This window comes from Pristiophorus japonicus, chromosome 2, assembly GCF_044704955.1.
Source record: "Pristiophorus japonicus isolate sPriJap1 chromosome 2, sPriJap1.hap1, whole genome shotgun sequence".
Taxonomy (NCBI): domain Eukaryota; kingdom Metazoa; phylum Chordata; class Chondrichthyes; family Pristiophoridae; genus Pristiophorus; species Pristiophorus japonicus.
This window is the reverse complement of record NC_091978.1, coordinates 100,813,340-100,838,658: the sequence shown is the minus strand read 5'-3', so window position 1 is coordinate 100,838,658 and position 25,319 is coordinate 100,813,340. Positions and strand designations below refer to the sequence as shown.

Sequence of the window (25,319 nt, the reverse complement as noted above, 5' to 3'; positions counted from 1 at the left end):
AGCAGGGTTTGCAGCTTGCCTGCACATACTTTGAAGAGGTCCCATTGTTCCACAGCCCTTGCAAACGTATCCTTTGAGGCAGCATGAATGGAAACGATGAAATCCCTCTGCAGCGCCAACAAGGTGTTAATGGCCTAGCATTCATCACCCTTGATGGTGGGCTCTGAGGCATCTGCGGACGTACAGCTGCAGGCATGTGAGGCCTGCCCTGTACGTTACGATTCAAAAACAACATTACTTTGTTCACAGTGCTTGTAGCAGCACTCGTGTGCTGAGAGATTTGTTTGGTATTGTCACTGGTGGCGATGAACGCCTGGGCTATTGCTATGGCTTTACTCAAGGTTGGGGTCTCTACAGTCAAAAGTTTGCGAAGTTTGGTTTTGTGGCCAATGCCAAGTACAAAGAAGTCCCTGAGCATGTGCTCCAAATGTCCTTCAAATTCGCAATGTCCTGCAAGGCATCTTGGCTCAGAGACATAGCTCGCCATTTCCTGGCCTTCAGACCTCTTGCACATGTAGAACCGGTACCTCGCTATCAGAATGCTTTCCATCGGGTGAAGATGCTCCCGGACCAATGTGCACAAATTATCATATGATTTCTCTGTGAGTTTCTCTGGAGCAAGAAGATTTTTCATTAGGTCATATGTTGGTGCCCCACAAATGGTGAGGAGAATCGCTCTTTGTTTGGCAGCCTTCGTTTCTCCTTTCAGCTCGTTGGCCACGAAGTATTGGTCGAGTCGCTCCATGAAGGTTTCCCAATTATCTCCCTCCGAAAATTTCTCCAGGATGCCCACTGTTCTCTGCATCGTTGCGGTGGGGTTCGATATCTGTATCTCGTCACCAGTTGTAGTGTATGAATAAAGAGTCTGACCGGATACTGTGAGCTCAAAGTAAAGTGTGACCGTAGTCTTTTATTGCATGTCTCCAGAGTGCCTCTCCAGCCTGTGAGGCCTCCTTAAGTACAGGTGCTCCCAAGGGATTGTGGGATCCCTTGGTACTCCAGGGTATGTGCCCGCTGGTGGTTAAACAAGGTATTTACAGGTTTACATGTATAACAAATTGCAAGGGCCATTAAACTCCCGAGCACCCTGAGGGCTCAGCACGCCGAACTATCGGCTGTGGTGTACGTCGGTACCCATGCTGACGAGTTCCTGACCCCATACACCATCTGCTCGGATTCCATGTTCACATGCAATTCGTGCACCGTATACTTGGCCATCTGGTCTCGTCGCGGTTTCACTTCTGCAGACGGGAAGCCCTTAGCAACCAAACCACTTTGCAAAGGATTTTAGAGGCCACGGGAACCCAGGGAAGCTATAACATTCATAAAGAAAAGGCCCATTCCAGGACAGAGCCCAGAGGGGAAGGCAACCAAAAGGCTGATGAGTTAGCCAAGGAGTAAGCCAAAACAGGAGAGTTTTGGGACCCATACGGGTCCAGCCCAGTGGCAGCAATCCGGAACAACAGGGGAACACAAGGGAGTGTAGGGGTAGCATTAGCCCTGGACTTGAGGAAAGTCCAGGCACAGGATCCCGTCCTCAAGGTTGTCCTGGAGCAGCTGGCTCAGGGAGAAATGGTAGAAGGCCCGTTCGGGGTAGCGGGCATTACTTTAAAGGAGGGAATGCTTTTCAGGGGAGATCAGTCCCAGAACAGCACCAGAAGGAATTCCTCCAGATAGCCTACGGGGGCCCAGGAGCCGGACATCCAGGGCTGGAGACTACCTGGCAGAGGGTAGAACAGGCAGGGTGGTGGCCGCAACTGAGGGAGGATGTCCGTGATTTTTGCGCAGACTGTCTGGTGTGCGCAGTGAACAATCCCGATCCTCAGAAAGGAAAGGTTCCCATGGGACACAAGAGAAGGGTAGAGGGACCATGGCAGTCGGTACAGGTCGATTACATCGGGCCATTGCCCACCGCAAAGTGGGGTTAACAAGTACTGTTTGGTCCGAGTGGACATTTTCTCGAAGTGGGTTGAAGTCTTCCCTTGCTGTTCAGCCACAGCACTGGCGATGGCAAGCATCTTGATGAGGGAAGTGTTCTCTAAGTGGGGATTGCCATAGATCATGGAGTCCGACCAGGGGAGCCACTTCACAGGGCAGGTCATGCAGGCTACCTTGAAAGTGCTAGGGAAAGAAGGGAAATGGCATGTGGCTCACAACCCACAGTCATCGGGGGTTGTGGAGCGACTTAATCGGACCATCAAAGAAAGGCTGCGGAAGGAAAAAGGACAGTCCCCAAATAAGTGGGTTGAGTTCCTGCCGTTTGTCCTGATGGGGGTCTGAACTAGTCTCTCCAGAAGCACAGGATATTCCACGCATGAGTTCATGACTGGTAGCGTCATGCGCATGCCCACCCATGTTCTGGCGCCGGTTCTCACAGCGGGGCAGGTGAGAGAGGTAAACCGAGATAAGTTTGTCAAGAATCTGTTCAAGCACTTGAAACAGATTCATTGGCAAGCTACCAGCAACATGGGGAAACAGCAATCGGTTGCTGCTCGAGCCCTGGAGAACCCACGAGTGGAAGGTAGGGGATCAGGTCATGTTCCGTAAGTACGCTCGGTTGGGCACGTTTGAGTCTTTGTACATGGAACTCTACAGCATCGTAGATAAGGCCAGTCCCATGGTGTACACGGTTAAGCTTCTGAAGCACACAAAGTGGTTCCATGTGAACCAGTGCAAGTTGTTTAATCCAGGGGAAAGAGCGAGAAACAGAAAGAAGCACCAAGACGCTGTAAGCAACATGGTGGACGCGAGTCTTCCTCCCATTGTTTGGGACAGTGAGGAGCTCGTGGTGGTGGTGGTTAGGAGAAGTAGCAGGATCCCATGGCCGAGAACGCCGTGGTCGCCTCCTTACACATCGTCGAGGAGCTGTAAAAGGCCAAGGGTCATAGAGACCTAGCGGGGCCACCCAGAGATGGGTGGCAGTGTATATAGTTTTCTTCTCAGTTTCGTGTTTTTACAGAGTGTGTTTTGATGAAGCCAGACCTGTCGAGGTACACCCTCTCACAGAAAGGTTGTTGTTTCTTTGTATCTTCACAGGAAGCCGAGAGAAAGATGTAGACAACCCTGGTAATTGTTCTTTGGAGCTTGGCTGGAACAAGGTGCAGCAGGAGTGGGGACACCGAGTTGTCCTTCCTCTATGGATGTACTGGGGAGGAACGGATCCACCATGACACAGGGGGATAGAAGGGGACACGGATGGGGTGGCAGTCTACTTCCACGAGAGAAGGTGGCCAGGGTGGCTGGGGTCAAATTCGATGAAATACTCCAGCCACGCCGGTTCACATATGGGGAGGCTTCCATACCACGTCCCACACGGGTTGGGGTGACCGAGGGCGAGCGCGTATGCTTGAAGTGCAAGTGACACATTCCCCTCGGACAGTGGTGGTGGCTCAGGAAATTGAGTCAGGACATGGGGAACCAGACAGCAGACTGGGAACGACTGAAGAACGATACGTATCGACAGATGACGGGGTCAAAGGGGGGGGTGGAAGTGTGCTGGGACAAGTGGTAGAAGGAAGAACAGGGAATTTATGTGTGTATGTGGGGGTTGGAGCAGATCTGCCCAGCAGGTGTGTTGATTGCCTTCTCGAAGAATCAGAGTATGGACTCCTGCGTGATCTCAGACCCTCCCAACACAATAAATGCCACTGAACTTGTAGCACACATGAGGAAGCCCCTGCCCACAGCCCCATCGGTACAGACGACAGAAGTTAGGTGTCCAGCCACCACACCAGACCCAGGGAATGGTTTAGTTTCAGTCCCAACTGGAAAAGTTTTATTCCAGGGGGTGCATTACGTGGTCGCATCAGTTATTTTAAACCTAACTGGGGTTCATCTGCCCGAGTGGTGTCTAAAAGAAACTGAGCAGCTGTATGAGGCGCTCATTAAATAAATATTCCGCCAGTTCTTTGAACTCAGTTACGGGGATATGAGTCGGGAAAGATTCTACGATATAGGAGTGTACGATGCTCTCATGCTCTCGTCATTATACTGTTTTTGATTGTGATATACCTGCTGTGTATTTCTTGTAAAAAGAGAAGTCAGGTGCTCCGGACTCGATGGGAGGCCATACTTAATGAACCTTGAATGTAACTTTCTGTATCTATATGGTAACAGTGTGATGCACGGTTGAGTTTCAGGGATGTATATTCGGGGTGTTTTAAAAGTAAAAAGGGATAGGATTGGTTGGGAGCCACGACGCTTGCTCACCAGCGGATGTTGATATGTTATAGAAGACACTTGAAATATCATAGGGAGGACTGTAAGCATCGAATCTCCAAGGATTTGTCGGACGTTATCTGGTCATTGAGTTTTAATCCCCAAGGATTTGTTGGACATATTTTTCTCACTGCAGAAAAACCTGGAAACTGTTTGTGGGAGGGGCCCAGGTACTTCTCCATGTTGGACTTAGAATGATGGGCAGGGGGTCTGGGAAGACAATGGCCAAGATATGGTAATTCATTGCAGGTGATGAGCAAATGGAGAGTCCATTGTTAAACAATGTGAACTTGTCAAAGGTAGATCAGGTGAACTGATCAGTGATCGAGTCATTACCTGGATGAGATACCAGAACAATAGAAAGCCATTAAGCCCAGAGCGGTCGGAAGCGAAAACCCATCACTGGACTCAAAACATGAAGCTTCGAAAACAAGGATAAAACTTTATTGGGCCAAAAGAAGACACACCCACAGGAAGCCTCGAAACCAGAAGAGACACGTTTTCACCAGGAGAAGCAGCGAGGAAGCCAACGAATCGGTGAGTATCATCTCTGCCCACACATCTTTTAAGATCACAGCCACGGTGTGAGGGGGTATCATGGGTTCTCCCAACCAATATATTGGGGTTTTCAAGGGAGGTTTTTGACATGGGTACTTCATGATAGGGGCCTGTTTAGATAGGCCAGACTGTGTATTGTACTACATTTGTTTGTTTTACACACCAGGGTGTGTGTGGTTTTACTGGGTGCAGGTGTGTGTTTTAACTTTAATAAAAGCTTTGCCGGTTGAGACCAAGGTACTCATCCCTGACTCATTCATCTATTCAGTACAGTAATCACTCCCAGCGCTAGAACTATTGTAAAGTGGGGGTGCTTCGAAAACATCTAAGGGAAACCACTTACAACTTACAAAAGGGAGGAGTGTAGACTGGCCACATAGGTCTGACAGCTCTACCAACTAATGTCTGGATGACTTGTGTGTGCTAACAGGACAGCAGAATCACGGGAATGCAATTCCACCAGCAGAAGCCCTCTAAATGTTAAGTGGCTGGACAGATTTCAGAACATTTTTGGCCTGGAGTCTGTGGAAGGGGTGGGAGAATCTGGAGACAGCAGATCCTCTTTTGCACAAAAATAGTATGGAAACACAGTATACTGGCATCTTACCTCAATTAAATGGTATGCCATCCTGAAACTCTTGTCACACATGTTTTTCTCTTCCTCTCAGGTCTTGCCAAAATGAGGCATTATCTGGTGGCTGACAGCTAGACCTGAACACCTCACAGCAGGTCCTATCACATACTATGGTCGGAAAGCTATTTAACATGGACTGTGATTGCAGAATTGGAGGGCAGAGATTCAAACTTTAAAACACTCTAATGAGATTAGACTTCAGCAGATTTTTCACCATAAGCTAGTAGGCATGTGAAACAGAGTCCCAGAAAAATACAGCTGTCGCTGCATTGATTAAATCCTTCAGAAAAGAACCATACAAATATCAGGTTGGGAATGGGATTAATGCTTAGAAAGGTAAAGGTATAGACTGAGATGATTAAGTAATGCATGAAATATAAATATGGTGGGACCAGTGAGATTAAGGGGAGATTGTCTGCACAGGGTCACATAACAGAATTGAATACCAAAGACTGAACATAAATGAATATTCTGGAGTTTAGCTTGACTACATTTGGGAATCAGTGAGTTATACAGAACTATCCCTAAATTTTCTGTGCAGCTCAACTGTCACAATCAGTTTAGGCTGTTAAAACCCCACTATGATCAATAATTTCCCTAAGCCACTCCTCCAGCGATATCATCAATATTAGTTACCGGTTGGCAAATGGTAACTTGTGGGTGCCACAGGGATTGGTGCTGGGGCCACAACTATTTACAATCTATATTAATGACTTGTATGAAGGGACCGAGTGTAATGTAGCCAAGTTTGCTGATGATACAAAGATGGGTGGGAAAGCAAGTTGTGAGGAAGACACAAAAAATCTGCAAAGGGATATAGACAGGTTAAGTGAGTGGGCAAACATTTGGCAGATGGAGTAGAATGTGGGAAAGTGTAAGATTATCCACTTTGGCATGAAAAATAAAAAAGCAAATTATTATTTAAATAGATAGAAATTACAAAGTTCTGCAGTACAAAGGGACCTGGGAGGGAATGCAGGTACAGCAAGTAATCAGGAAGGCAAATGGAATGTTGGCCTTTATTGCAAAGGGGATGGAATATAAAAGCAGAGAAGTCCTGCTGCATGGTATTGGTGAGGCCACACCTAGAGTACTGCGTACAGTTTTAGTCTCCTTAAGGAGGGATATACTTACGTTGGAGGCAGTTCAGAGAAGGTTCACGAGGTTGATTCCTGAGATGAAGTGGTTGACTTATGAAGTTGGGCCTATACTCCTTGGAATTTAGAAGAATGAGAGGTGATCTTATTGAAACATATAAGATACTGAGGGGGCTCAACAAGGTAGGTGCAGAGAGGATGTTTCCCCTCATGGGGGAATCTGAAACTAGAGGGTTAAGGGCTAGACTTTTGCTTTCATTGTAGATGATTTTCTCGCGGTACAGCTGTTTTTCCGCCTGGTGAAAGTTTCCACTTAAGTTTTTCAATGTTATCGCCCACATCTGAACTCGCCCACCTGGACCAAACCGCCCATGTGCAACGCCGAGACCGACTGCCAGGACATAAGTTTGGCCTCAATGGCTGACGTCCAGATCGCCGAGAGAACCGCCCTGTAAAAGCTGCTTAAACAGAGCAGTAGGTGAGTACCCTGCAAAGAAAGGTAAACTAAAGGTTCTTTATTTTTTTTTAATTTTAAAACGGTGATTAGGTATAAAACTGTCTTGGGAATTTTTTTTTAAAATTGACATATTTTTTTAAAGTTTGCCTCCTTCCCTCGGCCCAACCGTAGCCTCAGATTAAATTATAGTACTTACCGTCCATTCCGGTAACGACCGCCCATGTTACTAACTTTCCACTTTTGCGGCAAGAAAACCGCCAACAATGAGGTTGCAGCGCCCATTTTCTCGCTGGGCGATTAGTTTTATTTACTTTAAACATAAAAATGGAAATTCTCGCCAGCGTTATTCACCGAACGTTAGCGATTCTTCTCAGCGGGCAATCGGGCGTTGAGGGGCTTTAGGGAAAGTCTAGCCCATAGTTTCACAATAAGGGGTCGCCCATTTAAAACTGAGATGAGGAGGAAATTTTTCTCTCAGAGGATTGTAAATCTATAGAATTGTCTGCCCCAGAGAGCTGTGCATTGGATATATTTAAGGTGGAGATAGACAGATTTTTGAGCGACATGGGAATGAAGGGTTATGGGGAGTGGTCAGAGAAATAGAGCTGAGCCCAAGATCAGATCAGCCATGATCTTATTGAATGGCGGAGCAGGCTCGAGGGGCCAAATGGCCTACTCCTGCTCCTATTTCTTATGTTCTTATGTTCTTATTATCCAAAATTAATAATCATTTAATTGCTTAGAACAAAATCAACTGAATTTACAGAAAAGATCAAACTGGTGTCAAAGTTCATACACAATTCTTTTTTTTAACTGATTAGTTTTTAAAATAGGTCCTCAAAGTGGGTTCCATCACTAAAATTTGTACGTTTGTTTGCCACTGTATTTATAAGAGTCCAAACTACATATGCATACAGAAAAAGTAAATTCCACTTTGTGGTTAGTTATTTTATTTTTTTGACTAAAAATACTAGACTAAGACTAAAGTGATAAAGTTAGCAAACAAATTAAAGCAGAAGATAGCTCGAATGCACATTTTGGAGCTAAAAACTAGACATACAATTTAAAAAGTGCTTAAGCACAGATCAATTAATGGGAAACAATGCTAATTAAAGTGCATCTAAGTTTTTGACGTTTAATGATAGCAACTTACCACAGACATCACGTTCATCAGCGCTTCTCCGATGTAAGCACAGAAAATTGCTATCGGAGGAAATAGGAAAACAATGTTTCGTAAACATAAAAGACAATGGCTAGCTTTTTACAATTGGAGTTAAATTACTGCATTTCATTAAAGATTTCTTCAATACCTAATAATCTTTACTTTGAAACAACTTATGGTGCAGTTGTTGCCTTCAAGGTAAGAGAAATTATGGTAAAAGTCTTGTGGCCCTAACTCCATTGGTACAAAGAAAGATGAATTATTTAATTTTTTTTAAGGGTCTGGGATCGGACCCACCCAACACTCGCACTAGCAGCTGCAGGCTCCTTATCTGCTCCTGTGGCCTGCTCCTGCGTGCTCCATGACCCACTGGAAGCCAAGTCTGTCAGTCAGGCTGACTTCTGGGTGGGGATCCTGTCGGATAAAAAAGTTGCATGCTGTGGAGTCAAAGCTCCACAGCATGCGGAGAAACCCAGACTCGCTGTCAATATCGGGGCCACATGACTAAATGAGTCAAATTTCTTTTTTTTTTAAATGGTAGTCTGGAATTTTTAACTGGAGCTATCAGGCTCAAATTCCAGAACTCTGCCACAATTCTGTGAAAGCCACAAATGACTGGACAGTGTCTCCTCATGCTCTTTCATTAAACTGCTGACCACCTAGCTTCCCTTCATGACCCACATGCTGGCTGACATTGTAAATAGTTCCCACTCCTCAGCTACTTACCCACTCCATTTCAAATCTGCTGTCATCATCACTTCCTCAAAAAAACACTTTTAACCCTCTGTGTTTATAAATTACCACCCCATCTTCAACATCCTTTTCCTCTCCAAAGTTCTTGAATCTGTTGTTGACTCCCAAATCCATGCCCATCTTTCCCACAACTCCAGGCTGACTAGAATGGGACAGAATGGATTAGCTGCAGAGTACTTAGTGCTGTGTTCCCGACACATGCCCGCATACCTCCATTATAACTGTGCTCTTGTTTGAGTCAGCCAGAGGCAAGCGGGGCATCATTACTATATGTCAATCGGGGCCTCATGAAAAATGTCAATCGGGGGCCTCATGAATACATTTTAACATGAAACTGCATAAGTCTTGCCCGTTGACTTTATTATTTTGTTGAAAACCTTATTTTGAACATTTCAGTTACTGAGAAAAAATGACAGTGAGTGGTTCAATTGGTTTATCAAAAAATCACGACAGCAAATTATTTACGTGGTTTAGCTCATTTTAAATTATTACATTTAAATACAGATTTCCCATCATTCAATTGCAAAGCTTGATACAATAAATATGGATGCGTTTATTTGTACTGCAAAAATGGCCACCCCTCATCTCTGATTGTTCCCCTTGGAGGATAAGCCACACCCTGAAGTTTCTCTGGAATGTGTAACCGGAACCGCGCAGCCCAAGTTCTCACTGACTTCGCAAATTGTAACTTGATCCGCTTTGACTTCCAGAAGCCACAGAGGATAGATCACCCCAGAAGCCACCAAGTGCCAGCCGCAGTGCAGCGCAAGTTCGGCCCTCCCACCCAGCCAAAGTCCCTTGCCCCCCCCAGCGCAAGTGCATCGCTCCCCCAGCATAAGTCCCTTACCACCCGCCCCCTCCCCCCCCCACTGCAATAGATGGGACATTGTGTGTGGATTGTTAACAGGTTTAGTGGGTATGAAGTGTCAGTGTCGTGACTTCTGGATTTCATCCACTCCAATGATGTCAGGTGTGGGAGGTGTTGGTGTAAAGGGGGTTGGAAGAATGTGATTTGTCTTCCCTGAGTTCCCTCTCGCCCCCCCCACCCCGTCTTCCCCTCCCCCCAACCAGACACTCTCTCCCCCACCTCCCCCCGCCACCAACATCGCTTTCTCTCACACACCCCCCACCCCACAACCGGGATCTCCCCCCCCCCACCCGCCGCAACCAGGCTCTCTCTCTCCCCCCCAAACAGGCACCCCCTCTCCGCCTCCCTCTCCCCAAACAGACACCCTCTCTGCCCCCCCTCCCTAAACAAGCTCTTTCTCTCCACAACAACCAGGCTCTCTCTCCCCACCCCCCCCACCCGGCCCCCGGTCATCCACCGGCTCTCTCCCCCCAGCTCTGGGCTCGGCCTCCTCTCTGCCTGCCCGCCCGGCCACCTCTCTGCCTGCCTGCCCGAATGCCTGAGGATCAGCAGGCTTGGCAACGGAGACTCGGTAGTGGAAAATCGGCAGGCTCTCGGAGGATCAGCAGCACATGTGGTCGGACTGATTCTGGTTTGGGGCTGCACTTCCGGTACCGGCACTTTCGGTTCGGGTGGGATGCGTCAGGGGCGGAGATTCGACCGGGCAGGAGGATCGGGGGCAGGGACTCGACAAGCACAGTACAAATAGTCACTTCGAATAAATATTATAGAAAGTGGTGCTTGTAGACCGGAAGTGTGCACCATACACAAGATTTTTAGTAATATATAGATATGTACCGCACATTATTGCCAAGAGGTGAGTTTGCCATGTCAGGGCATAGTACATTCCTCCCACTGCAATACAGCCCAGAACACTGTTGTAGCTCCATACTCCATTATAGATTTTCTGGAATGGTGAAGCCAGGGATAATCCTAAAAGACAAATCAAGTAACAGTAAAATAAGTAACTGCTGAGCCCCTTAATGGAAGCTATTTTAATTTTGCCTAAGTACATGTATGTCAGTTGTTTAATTACTATAGTAAAGTAACAAGTCAATATCTTATATTACATATTCTACTTTATATTTTTTGTGCATAGACAAAATTTAGAGTTTGAAGTATTTGGCAGGAAAATTCATTGGGGCCATTTCCCAATATATATGCATGATGCCAGTGAAGGACCAAGAGAAGTGGGCCATTGGCAATGCCAGGGCATATCTGTGCTGCACCCTGTGAAGAACCCAGAAACATTGGCAGTGGCTGGCTGTCAGGGAGCACAAGTGCCAGCTATTCCCCCGCCACTCCCTCAGAGAACACATTGAAAGTTCTTGAAACTCCCATACAGCCCCTTCCCCAAATATATTCTGGGACTCTCATCTTTGGGCATCTAGGCCCTGACTCTAGCCTAGACCCCAAGTAGTCTCCACTTCCACTCCTTTTGGCCTGGGATGCTTGGTGAGACCAGGTATTCCTGGGGCTTGTAGGATGTCACAGCAGTCCAACAATCTGTCCTCCAACAGATTACTAGGACTGCTGAGGTGCCGCTGCGGGGGAGTGGCAGTAGCTCCATGGAGCACAAACCTGCTGTTTTCTCTCTCAGGATGACAACATTCATCCTCCCAACCTTGCCACTTCACCAGTGCCCTTGCTGTTAAGTCAGCCAGCCAGTCCAGATTGCTGCCTCCCATGCTGAGATGTTGTAGTCCGCAGCCGGGCCTTCTAGGCCCAGATCTGCTTGACGTCGTCCTCCAAGGTCATCTACAGTCTCTTCCATTGGGAATCAGCAGCTTTCCACCAGCCAAGCTGCAGCCACTGGGGTAGCACTGACTCGGAGCACTACGACAGGCAAAGGCATACAGAAGACAGGCACTAAGGGAATGCACAAGGATGATTAATTGATTTTTGTATGCAATATGGCATGATTTCATTTATAAACTTGGTTTGGAATGTTTATTTTGTGCTGGCTTTTATTACTGCATTGCGTAAAAGCTGTGATGGTCAGTGACAGAGGATAGGCAGGGTGTGGGACTGTTGGTCTTCTTTTTCTTCTTTCATATGGTAGTAGCAAAGCAAATCAAATGTCAATATTTAAGTCAGATATTCAGGCCAAAGCTTCTGGTGTAACAGCGTGGATATCTTGTAGGCTGCCTGCGAATTTCCTTTGAGGGCAGTGCTCAATGATGTGCTCAAGGGTCTGATTAGGAACTCCACAGTCGCATGATGGGGATGCTTTAATTTTCCATCTATGGAATCGTTGGTGAATAGGGAATTAGGATTACGGTTACTGGTATTGCACTCGGATGTGTTGCTCACGGACAGCCTGGGCAGAAAAGGGCTGTCTAGTTTGCCTCCTCCTTTCCTTTTCTTCCTCTTCCTCCTCCTCATACTCCTGCTCTTCAGTTGCTCATCGTATAGCTGGTGGCAAGGATTGTTACCTAATAATAGCAAGGTTGTGCAGCATGCAGCAGTTCATCACAAATCTTACTGAGTACTGCAGGGCTCGTCTAGAGCGGTCCATGCAGCGGGGAAGTGTTGTTTCCGCACATCAATGGTGTATTCTATCACAATTCATGTGGCAGCATGGCTTTCATTGTATGCATGCTGTACACGTGTGTGTGGGTTGCGCACCGGAGTGATGAGCCATGTCGTCAGCCAATATCCTTGCTGCTCAGTGGATTGCCATGGTGGCTGAAATGCAGCTGGCACAGCAGACTGCCACAGAATGAAGGCAGTCGCTGGAATTTTAATTTGGAGGTGGCTAGGGAGTGGGGTGGGGGGGGGGGGCAGGGGGTGGGTGGCAGTGGGGGAGAACAAATTACCTCCTGGATCTAACAGTACTCGTCTCCCTTTTGCCGGTGGGTTCTCTAAGGCCTGGGAAACCGGGTCAGCCAGAGATAAATTTGAAATGGTTGATCATCATGAGGCACGGAGCATCATTATAATATTTAAATTTGGGACCGATGTTCCGCCTCCGTTAAAAGCAGAAGTGGGCAGGTGGAGGCGGGTTGGGGTCTGGCTTCAGATTTTTAACTCTTTAACTTCCCACCTGATCCCAACCCACCCATTTTTGGGGGGTTCAAGTTCCCCCCATCATGATTGCTGCTAGGATACTGGGCACTTACTATGGTCACACACACCAGCTGAATGTTGAAGGAGTGGAATCCCTTTTGGTTCTGGTATAGGGCAGAGTTGACATGCAGGTCCTGGAAAGCGATGTACATGCAATCAATGGCATCCTGCATCATGGGGAAGCCTGCAATCCTAGCAAACCTGCATGCTCGCTCCGCCTGCTTCTCTGGCCAGAGAGAATGAAATGTATTCAGCTCTCTTTGAGTGGAGAGCCTCAGTGACCTCCCTTAAGCAACAGTGGATGGCAAACTGTGAGGAATTGCAAATATCTCCAGCTCCAGCCTGCAATGAGTCAGACACATAATAGTTCATTGCCACCGACACCTTCACAGCCACTGGCAATGTGGTCCTTGCCCTGCTCTGCATTTTCAGTTATGGCTGCTGCAGGTGGCATATTTCAGGAGTGGACATCATTACTGAAGTGCAGATATCTCACACATTATTCCTCGCTGAGGCTCATGTTGGAGAATTGCTTTCTAAACACCCTAGACGGATATGGCCTCCTGCTGAGAGCCTTTCTCCCCGTCCTCCTCCTCCCACTACCAGCAGCTTGTCCTGCTCTGCGTGGTCTCTGTTCATTCTCCCAAACATGCTCTATTCCAAGAGGAAGGCCTACCAGTGTACCCATGTTTGGTAGCAAGTGATTTGTGCAGAAGCCTTGAAGTCAGCAAAGAGTTCTTTAGCACCTGCCACACCACTCCCTGTAGACTTTTGCAACTTGAAACAACTCATCATCATCATCATAGGCAGTCACTCGGAATCGAGGAAGACTTGCTTCCACTCCTGAAGTGAGTTCTTTGGTGGCTGAACAGTCCAATACGAGAGCCACAGACTCTGTCACAGGTTGAGTGGAGGGGTGGGTGGGACTGATTTGCCGCATGCTCTTTCCGCTGCCTGCACTTGATTTCTGCATGCTTTCGGCGTTGAGACTTGAGGTGCTCAGCGCCCTCTCGGATGCACTTCTTCCACTTAGGGCGGTCTTGGGCCAGGTGTTCCCAGGTGTCAGTGGGGATGTCGCACTTTATCAGAAGGGCTTTGAGGGTGTCCTTGTAGCGTTTCCGCTGCCCACCTTTGGCTCGTTTGCCGTGAAGGAGCTCCAAGTAGAGCACTTGCTTTGGGAGTCTCGTATCTGGCATGCAAACTATATGGCCTGCCCAGCAGAGCTGATCGAGTATGTCAGTGCTTCAATGCTGGGGATGTTAGCCTGAATGAGGACGCGGATGTTGGTGTGCCTATCCTCCCAGGGCATTTGTAGGATCTTGCGGAGACATCATTGTTGATATTTCTCCAGCAACTTGAGGTGTCTACTGTACATGGTCCATGTCTCTGAGCCATACAGGAGGGTGGGTATTACTACAGCCCTGTAGACCATGAGCTTGGTGGCAGTTTTGAGGGCCTGGTCTTCAAACACTCTTTTCCTCAGGCGGCCGAAGACTGCACTGGTGCACTGGAGGCAGTGTTGGATCTCGTCATCGATGCCTGCTCTTGTTGATAGGAGGTTCCCGAGATATGGGAAGTGGTCCACTGTGTCTAGGACTGCGCCGTGGATCTTGATGACTGGGGGGCAGTGCTGTGCGGTGAGGACAGGCTGGTGGATGACCGTTGTCTTACAGATGTTTAGTGTAAGGCCCATGCTTTCGTACACCTCAGTAAATACATCAACTATGTCCTGGAGTTCAGCCTCTGAAACAACTATAGAATGCACCAAACACTTGTAGAATCGTAGCAACAGCCAGAAGAAATCAACCAACAACTAACCTGTGAGTGGATGATAACCCCCATTAAATAATGCTGGTGCTGGTTTCTTCCTACTGCTGAACTTGTGTTGCAGCATTGAGCTCCAAAATGGCATGCTGATTGATGTCATGATCAGCCTGCTTGGCATACTTCTGCCAGATGTTAGCTGTGCGCGCGTGCTAATGCCCTCACTAATATGGCGTACGGCATGAATCGCTCCACAATTTGCGCACGTGCATCGGACGCCATTTTGGTACCCAAATGATGGGCTCTACCAATCCCAGTTTTGCACTGTGTGTATCATAGGATATGGGCAACAGAGTTTTAGATGAGCTTGAGTTTATGGAGGGTGTAGGATGGGTGGATGGCCATGAGAGCTTGGGAATTATTGATTCTGGAGGTGACTTCAACAGAAATAGGCTGAGGTAGAGGTGGACGATGTTACAGAGGTGGAAGTAGTCGGTCTTCGTGATGGACAGGATATAGGGTCAGAAGCTCAGCTCGGGATTCAATTGGACGCTGAGGTTGTGAAATGTCTGGTTCAACTTGAGACAGTATCCAGGGTGGTGGATAGAATTGGTGCCGAGGGTACATTGTCTGTGACAGGGACCAAAGATGATGGTTTCTGTCTTCCTAATGTTTAATTGGCTCATCCAGGACTGGAGATGCTTTAACTATGAATGGATAGGTAAGAATGGATCCAAGCAAGGGCAGCCCCGTGCAGCTGGATAATGGAAGAAAGGAGTTCCCTTCAAGTGTTTAGCAATTCAACAACAACAACAATAACTTGTATTTGTATAGTGCCTTTAACACAGTAGAATGTCCCAAGGCGCTTCACAGGAGTATTATAAGACATAGGCCCCTATTTTTGCTACAATTGTGTGCCGTTTTTAGGCATCCAAACATTTTTTGGCGTGAAATACTCCATTTCCAACCTTCGGCAACGTTTGGCCACCGGCACCGACTGTGTGCGGCAGTTTTTTTTACCATAGCATTTTTTGCCGCTGACCAAAGTCAAAATGGGATTGGGCACCGTTTTTGTCGATTTTTTTTGCGCAGCGCACACTGGCCAAAAGTACTACAAGAGAACCCCATCTATTAAGTTAAGGAATCGACGCGGCGCATAAGAGGATAGAAGTGAGGCAATAAGACTACAAAATAAAATACTTTTTCTTTTACAGGGAACACTTTTTGGAGCAAGGGAAAAACATTTCTGGCCGAAAGGACTGCTCCCACGGGCCGAATGTCCTCGCACCCCCCGCGAGTTGAAGTACGGGAGCGGGAAGGCCATTCGGCCCAGGATTGCAGTAGGTCAAGCTGGGGGGGGCAGGGGAGCGGTGGCAGCGGATCCAGCCGGGTGGAGCCGATGGTCGCAGGTCCAGTTTGGGGGGAGCGGATCCAGCGTGTCCAGCTGCGGGAGCAATGGCTGCGGGTCCAGCGGGGGGGAGCGAAAGCTGCGGGTCCAACGGGGGGCAGTGGTGGCAGCGGGTCCAGCCGGGGGGAGTGGGTCCAGTGGGGGGGCGAGGTCCTTTGTTGCTCTTTCGGCAGCGGTGAAGTAGCAGTCCTTTCAGGAGAGCAGGCTTCAGCTTGCTTCAGCGTCTCTGGTTGCCCTGGCAACTTCAGCTTTTCGTGCATGCCCAGAAAGTTTTTAGCACAGACTTGAAGCTCTGCCCCCCAGACTAAATTCGGTGAGTGCTGCGCCAAATTCAAATATTTCTTTGGCGAAAGCCCCAATTTTTTTTTCTGCCGCAAACGTACACAAAAAAATCGTACGTCAACATGTGCGGGTGCAAAAATCCAGCAAGTGGCAAATAGGGGCCAACAAATTTGACAATAATCTACATAAGGAGAAATTAGGGCAGATGACCGGAAGCTTGGTCAAAGAGGTAGGTTTTAAGGAGCGTGTTAAAGGAGGAAAGAGGTAGAGAGGTGGAGAGGTTTAGGCAGGGAATTCCAGAGTTTAGGGCCTAGGCAACAGAAGGCATGGCCACCAATGGTTGAGCGATTATAAGCAGGGATGCTCAAGAGGGCAGGATTAGTGAAGCGTAGATATCTCGGGCGTTTGTGGAGATGGAGTAGATTACAGATAGGGAGGGGCATAGCCATTGAGGGTTTTGAAAATAAGGATGAAAATTTTGAAATTGAGGTGTTGCTTAACTGGGTTCCAAAGTAGGTCAGAGAGCATAGGGGTGATGGATGAATGGGATGGTACGAGTTAGGACACGGGCAGTTGAGTTTTGGATGACCTCAAGATTACATAGGGTAGAATGTGGGAGGCCAGCCAGGAGTGTGTTAGAATAGTCAAGTCTAGAGGTAACAAATGTCTGGATGAGGATTTCAGCAGCAGACGAGCTGAGGCAAGCACAGTGATGGGCGATGCTATGGAGGTGGAAATAGGTGGTCTTAGTTATGCGGATATGTGGTCGAAAGGTCATTTCAGGGTCAATCATGACACCAAGGTTGCAAACAGTGTGGTTCAGCCTCTGACAGATGTTAGGCAGAGGGATGGAGTCAGTGACTCAGGCACGGAGTTTGTGGCGGCGCCAATATCAATCGCTTCGGTCTTCCCAATATTTAATTGGAGAAAAATTCTGCTCATCCAGAACTGGATATTGGATAAGCATTCTGACAATTTAGAGACCCTGGCGGGGTTGAGAGAAGTGGCGGTGAGATAGAGCCCCAGGATGTTGATCGTGAGGGATTTGGCGATGGTAATGCCGTTGAATGTCTAGGGGTGGTGGATAGACTCGCGCTTGTTGGCGGTTGTCTTCTTAGGCAGTCCCCTGGAGTTGAGGATGACTTGCTTCCACAGTAAAATGAGTTCTAAGATGACTGATGAGACCAATGCGGGATCTACAGTTGCTGTCACAGGTGGGGTAGATGGTGGTTGGAGGGATGGGCGGGTAGGGTGCTTGATTTATTATACGGTCCTTCTGCTGTTTGTACTTGGCTTCCACGTGCACTAGGCAAAGAGACTCGAAGTGTTTGCCGTCTTCTCGGATGCTTTTCCTCCACTTTGAGCGGTCTTGAGCTAGGGATTCCCAAGAGTCGGTGGGGATGTTATATTTTTTCAAGGAGGCTTTGAGGATGTCCTTGAAGCGTTTTCTCTGCCCTCCTGGGGCTCACCTGCCGTGACGTAGCTCGAACTAGTGTGTTTGTTTTAGGAGTCTAGTATTGGGCATGCGAACAATGTGGCCCGCCCATCGAAACTGATCGAGTGTGGTCAATGTTTCGATGCTGGGGATGTTGGCCTGTAAAAGAATGCTGACGTCGGTGCGCCGCCTATCCTGCCAATGAGTCTGCAGGATTTTGCGGAGCCAGCGTTGGTGATACTTCTCCAGTCCTTTGAGATGCCTACTGTACATAGTCCACGTCTCTAAAGCATATCGGAGGGCAGGTATCACTACGGCTCTGTAGACCATGAGCTTGGTGCCCGGTTTGAGATCCTGGTCTTTGAACACTCTTTTCCTCAGGTGGCCGAAGGCTGCACTGGCACACTGAAGGCGGTGTTGGACTTTGCCATCGATGTCTGTCCTTGTTGCTAGTAGGCTTCCAAAGTATGGGACTTTGTGAGGTCAAAGAAAGCCATGTATAGAGGTTGATGCTGCTCCCTACATTTTTCTTGGATTTGTAGCACAGTGAAGATCATGACCGTTGTCCAAGGTCTCGTCATGGATCTTGATAATCGGGGAGCAGTCCTGTGTGGCGGAGGCAGGTTGGTAGAGAACCTTTGTCTTACTGATGTTTAATGTAAGGCCCAGACACTCGTACGCTTCAATGAAGGTGTCAATGATGGTTTGAAGTTTGGACTCCAAGTGTGTACAAGCATCATCTTCATATTGTAATTCAATGACAGAGGTTGGAACATCCTTGGATCTGGACTGGAGGCGTCGGAGGTTGAACAATTTCCCGCTTGCCTGTAGATTAACTCCACTCCAGCGGGGAGCTTGTTAACGGTGAGATGAAGCATTGCAGCGAGGAAGATTGAGAAGAGTTTTGGTGTGATAACACAGCCTTCGCATGATTTATTACTTCAGCGGGGATTCTATCTGCTCTTGAGGCCTTGTTATTTTTCAGTTGTCAGATGGCCTTTTCAACCTCATGTCGAGCTGGGATTGTGCCAAGGTGGTGACGGGTAGCATGCTGTGCGATGGAGTTAAGGACACTCACGTCAAAGACAGAATCTTGGTTGAGGAGATCCTCGAAGTGCTCCTTCCAGCAGACACTTACTGCCTCTCTGTCCTTGATGAGCACCTCTCTGCTCTTGGCTCTCAGTGGAATAGAAATTTGAGTGCTTGGGCCGTAGGTGGTCTTGACTGCACTAAAGATTCCTTACGCATCATGATTGTCAGCTAGTTGTTGGATCTCCGGTGCTTTTTCCACCCACCATCTGTTCTTTTGGTCCCAAATTTTTTGTTGGACCTTGGCCTTCAGTTGCCTGTAGATCGGGTTTCTTTTGCTCGAGTTGTGGTGGTGTTTCCAATTCAAAAATGCCTTGCGTTTGCGGTTTATTGGCTTCTGGATCTCCTGGTCATTCTCATTGAACCAGTCTTGATGTTTTCTAGTAGAGTAACCAAGTATCTCTTCGCAGGTGCTAATTGTGGTTGACTTGAGGGCAAACAAGGCACTATGGACACTCTGTGGCTCCAGTTCATTGGTAGTCGTCAGGACACCAAGATGGCGGCGGCCCAGCCACAGGGCATCTCCAATCTGGCGACATTGAATGGCGAGGGACGAGGAAACCGGTAAAAAATGTGTCACCGGGGGCTGGGCAAGAACTGGTGGGAATCGGCGAGTGGCAAAGAGCAGAGGGTCAGTAGGAAACAATGGGTGGCGAGGAGCGCCAATAGCGAGGTCGGGACCCAGGAAAGGCCTTATACGGGCCAGCAGCGAGGCTAGGACCCAGGGAAGGTACAGCACAGGCCAGCAGCGAGGTCGGGAGGCCAAAGCCAGCAGTGAGGTCGGGAGGCCAAAGCCAGCAACGAGGTCGGGACCCAGGAAAGATACATAACAACATAAGAAATAGGAGCAGGAGTAGGCCCTTTGGCCCCTCGAGCCTGTTCCGCCTTTCAATAAGATCATGGCTGATCTGATCATGGGCTCAGCTCCACTTCCCTGCCTGCTCCCCATAAGCCTTTAGTCCCTTATCGCTCAAAAATCTGTCTATTTCTGCCCTAAACACATTAAATGGCCCAGCCTCTACAGCTCTTGAGGGCAGAGAATTTCACAGATTTACAACCCTCTGAGATAAGAAATTCCTCCTCATCTCAGTTTTTAATGGGTGACCCCTTATTCTAAAACTATGCCACCGACTTCAAGATTCCTCCTCTGCATCTACAATGTCGAGCCCCATCATTATCTTATATGTCTCAATAAGATCAACTCTCGTTCTTCTGAACTCCAATGACTACAGGCCCAACCTGCTCAACCTTTCGTCAGAAGTCAACCCCTTCATCTCAGGAATCAACCAAGTGAACTTTCTCTGAACTGCCTCCAATGCAAGTATATCCCTCCTTAAATAAGACCAAAACTGTATGCAGTACTTTTGGTGTGGCCTCAACAATACCTTGTACAGTGTAGCAGGACTTCCCTGCTTTTATATTCCATCCCCCTTGCAATAAAGGCCAACATTCCATTTGCCTTCCTGATTACTTGCTGTACCTGCATACTAACGTTTTGTGCTTCATGCACAAGGACCCCCAGGTCCCTCTGTACTGCAACACTTTGCAATTTTTCTCCATTTAAATTATAATTTTCTTTTTTCTTTTTTCTGCCAAAGTGGATAACCTCACACTTTCCTACATTATACTCCATCTGCCAAATATTTTCCCACTCACTTCGCCTGTCTATATTCCTTTGCAGATTTTTTTGTGTTCTCCTCACAACTTGCTTTCCCATCCATCTTTGTATCATCAAAAATGAGCTAGTTTGGCAGCTTAGAGATTGCCCCTATGGGATAAATGAACACCTCATGACCCTTCGACTCAGTCTTACCCGGAACCAGTATGCTACGGTTTTCAATGCGAACACCCCAACCCTGGAAGCTATGGACGAGGCCAAAGAGGAATTCTACTCCAGCCTTGAACAATCCTTGTCCTGTGTCCCAATGGGAGACAAGCTGATTCTCCATGGCAATTTTAATGCCAGAGTTGGAAAGGACACAGACACCTGAAGAGGGGTGATTGGCAGGGAAGGGGTAGGGAAAACCAACTCCAATGGCATCCTCCTCCTGACAAAGTGCTCAGAACATGGTCTTGTCATAACCAACACCTTGTTTCATCAGAAAGACAAGTACAAGACCTCCTGGCACAACCCTCGCTCCAGGCACTGGCATTTGCTAGACTACGTCATTGTCCGAGTGAGGAACCGCAAGGGCGACCGCATCACTCGCGCCAGGACAGGAGCTGATGACAGCTGGACTGACCACCGCCTAATCCATTCTGTTATCTCCATCAGCGTAGCCTCAAAATGGCGGGGGCAACAGAAATGCTGCCGCAAGAAAATCAACGCTGGAGCACTCAAAGACCCTGCAAAGAAAACCCTATTCAGTCAACACCTCATAGCCAATCTGCCAACTACCAATGTTGGAGATAGTCATTGGCTGGCACTTGTGTCATGCGAATGTTACTTGCCACTTATCTTTGGCTGGCACTTGTGGGCATGGACTGCTTCATTATCTGAGGAGATGCGAATGTTATCAGTGAACATCCTCACTTCTGATCTTATGGTGGAGGGAAGGTCGTTTATGAAGCAGCTGAAGATGGTTGGGCCTAGGACACTGCCCTGAGGAATTCCTGCAGCAATGTCCTGGGGCTGTGATGATTAACCTCCAACCACCACAACCTTCTTCCTTTGTGGTTAGGTATGACTACAGCCAGCAAAGAGATTTCCTCCTGATTCCCATTAACTTCAGTTTTACGAGGGCTCCTTGATGCCACACTTGGTCAAATGCTGCCTTGTTGTCAAGGGAAATCACTCTCACCTCAACTCTGGAATTCAGCTCTTTTGTCCATATTTGGACCAAGGCCGTAATGAGGTCTGGAGCCAAATGATCCTGGCAGATCGGTGAGTAGGTATTGGTAAGTAAACTGTCGACGACACCTTCCATCACTTTGCTGATGATTGAGAGTAGACTGATTGGCGGGGTAATTGGTTGGATTGGATTTGTCCTGATTTTTGTGGACAGAACATACCTGGGCAGTTTTCCACAATGTTGGATAGATGCCAGTGTTGTAGCTGTACTGGAACACTTATGATGGAGGGAAGGTCATTGATGAAGCAGCTGAAGATGGTTGAACCTAGAGGTATGGCTAGTTCTGGAGCACAAGTCATCACCATGACAGCCGGGATGTTGTCGGGGCCCATTGCCTTTGCCGTATCCAGTGCATTCAGCCATTTCTTGATATCACGTGGAGTGAATAGAATTGGCTGTAGACTGGCTTCTGTGATGGTGGGGACTTCAGGAGGAGGCCGATATAGATCATCCACTCGGCGCTTCTGCAAGATGGTTGCAAACGCTTTAGCCTTGTCTTTTGCATTCACATGTTGGGCTCCGCCATCATTGAGGACGGGGATATTCATAGAGACTCCTCCTCTCTTTAAAGGCATCGCGCACCAAAAAAAATAATTAGAGGGAACATTGTCTACAAACCTCCTAGATCTCTGCGCTCCTCTAATTCTGGCTTCTTGAACATCCCTGATTTTAATCGCTCCACCATTGACTGCCGTGCTTTCAGCTGCCTAGCCCCTAAGCTCTGGAATTCCCTCCCTAAGCCTCTCTATCTCTCTCTCCTCCTTTAAGATGCTCTTTAAAACTAGTCATTTGTGCTAATATCCTATGGGGCTCAGTGTCAAATTTTGTTTGATAATCAACAACAACAACTTGTATTTATAGAGCGCCTTTAACGTAGTAAAATGTCCCAAGGTGCTTCACGGGAGTGTTATCAAACAAAATCACTCCTCAGAAGCTCCGAGGAATGTTTTACTGCATTAAAGGTGCTATATAAAAGCAAGTTGTCATTGTTGTTGTTGGTTATAAGATAACAAACTGATAAAAAATTATAATTCCTCCTAAAATCATTAAAGTTACTGAATGTTGATAATTCCTTTATTGTTTCTTTCTGGAGGCCTATCTATGACTCTAGGGCTTGGGACGTACTTTTTCTTCTTGTCTTCACATTTATTTCTTCCACTGGTCTTTGCCATCCATTTCTTTCTGTTGAGCTCTACATCTTATTGAATGCTTGCTAATATTATTTTTTTTAATTTGTTCAATGCATCATAACATCATGAGCGTGGCTCGATGACGTGGAACTGAAGGTTTAGAAATATCACTTCGAAAAAATGTATCGTCACCACACTTAAATAAATCTGTTCAGTCTGAATCTGACTGGATTCTATGTCCCCGAAGGAAAGTGTGAACTCATTTCTAATCTAAAATTAGATTTAGAAACTAATTAAATCCTTTTTGTGTTTCCACAAGTAAATCCTCATACCTCTGGCAGCTAGAAGGAAAGGGTTTATCTCACCCTGCTCCCATCTCAAAGACTTGTTAGAGTGTGAATTAATGAGAACTTTTCTCAAAAAGGTCAAACATCAGAGAACAGCCTCAGCCATTGTGTGAAAAGAAACACTAGTAAAATGCAACCTGCAAAAAGAAACACTAACTGAAGGTTTAAAAAGTACATTACAACCATTCCAGTCTCAGTTCAGGTTTCAGCAACAACTGGGTGAGGTGGTATTCAATGCTTCTCGAAACTGAATCTAAAAAATGTTCTCTGTAACAGGTTGTACTGTATTATCTCGATATGGGGGATATTGTAAGTAGTAGCAAGCTTGTAAAAAGAGGGTGAAGTTTACTACATAATGGTTTCAACTATTAATTGTAGTGTGCCTTGAATGTGTGCACATAATTAATGGAGTTTGTAAGATGGGGAATTGAAATATGTGTAACTAGTGTGTAGATCTACAATTGATTGAGATAAATAAAGTGTATCGATTAATAATTTGTGTAATAAACTCCAAGGAAAAACTGATGAAAATGAACACATTTTAATATTTATCAGTTTTAGGTTCGATGCAGTCAGATGATTATAAGTAGCAAGAAGCAGTAAACTCAGGCATGCAGCAAGAGTCAGGATACAGTATAGAATAGAGCACAAAGTAGTGCTCAGTGAGAAAATAGAGGGAAGTGGAGAAAAAAATCCAACATCTGATCAGAAGGTAAAGCTGTTACATTTTTTACTTTATTAAAAAAATGACATTTCCGCTACTCTTTGTGTCTAAAAGCACTTCACTTAGAATCAATTACTTTGAACTTGAGTGGCTATTGTGCAGGCAATTATCAGCCGTTATTTTTCATACAGCAATGAGGTGAATCAATCAGCTAATCTGTTCTAGATGTGTTGGTTGAGAGTGAAATGTTGGCTAGGACATGGGGAGAACTCCTGCTCTTCAAATAGTGGGAATGCTCTGGAGTGTCAGCCTAGTATTTCAACTAAATTCCTCAATCGTGGCTTGAATTCCCAACCCATCTAACTCAGAGGCAAGAGTGCTATGAACTAAGCAATGCTGAAACACTGTTAAGGCTGAAGAGCTACCACTAATGTAAATAAAATAGAAATTTTGAGGAAATAGAAATACAATATAAAAAGATAAAGCACATAGAAAGGAAAGCAGGAAAGCCAATGAAATATGTTATAGGGAATAAAGAACTATCTGTACAGAAACTTAAAGAGAAAGGAAAGCAAAAAACAATTTGAGATGTTATTGCGGTTGCTCAGTGGGCATATTTCATCTCAAAGCTGCTTGCTACATAAATTTTCTGTATTTTGCAAACTCCAATCAGAAGTCTCCTCTGTCATTCTATGATCTAAGAATGTACACTTCAGCAAGTTGTATAATCTGCTCTTCCATCATATTTGCGATCATATTTCATCCAAAATTCTGCTGGCCACGTCCTATCTTGCACCAAGTCCTGTTCACCCATCACCTCTGGCCTCTCCTCTCCCTAGCTCTGTAATCTCCTCCAGCCCCACAACCCCTGAAATATCTGTGCTGCTCCAATTCTGGCCTCTTGAGCATCCCTGAATTTAGTTGCTCCACCATTGGTGGCTGTGTCTTCAGCTGCCAAGGCCCTAAGATCTGGAATTCCCTCCTTAAACCTCAGCACCTCTTTTTCTTCCTTCAAGACGCTCCTTAAAACCTAACTATTTGACCAAGCTTTTGCTCATCTGCCCAATATCTCCTTATGTGGCTCGGTGTCAAATTTTGATTGACAATCACTCCTGTGAAGCGCCTTGGGATGTTTTACTATGTTAAAGGTGCTAATTAAGTATAAGTTGTTGTTGTTGTTTAGACAATGTTCCAGTAAATGAAGCAGTGCCAAGTGCAATTTTTCTACTGTAAATTATTATAAAGGTAACCTAGATTATATTCTCATAGAACAATGAATTTAAGCTATTGGGGTCGATACTAAACCCCCCTCCCCCCCCCCCCCCCCCCACACACACACACACAACTGGTGGGAGTGGGTCGAAAGGGGTTAAAAACTAAAAATCAGGAAACGCGACCACAACCTGCCGCCTATGCGCCCATTGTCGTTTTTAAGGCAGCGTGTCGTGCGAGTGTCCCATCTTGGAGAGCCAGGATACTTTACCATCACATTT

At 46.8% G+C, this 25,319-nt stretch overlaps 1 protein-coding gene across 2 annotated transcripts in view; it reads right to left on the bottom strand.

Moving 5' to 3' along the window:
- Window positions 1-25,319, bottom strand: part of LOC139239876 (urea transporter 2-like) — a 212,349-nt gene that overhangs the window by 10,049 nt on the left and 176,981 nt on the right. For both annotated transcript variants that reach the window (XM_070868416.1, XM_070868417.1), the window contains exons 7-8: window positions 10,585-10,719; window positions 8,118-8,167 (exon numbers count right to left, since the gene is read on the bottom strand). In XM_070868416.1, coding sequence (XP_070724517.1) covers window positions 8,118-8,167; window positions 10,585-10,719 — 185 coding nt within the window. The remainder of the gene's footprint in view (window positions 1-8,117; window positions 8,168-10,584; window positions 10,720-25,319) is intronic.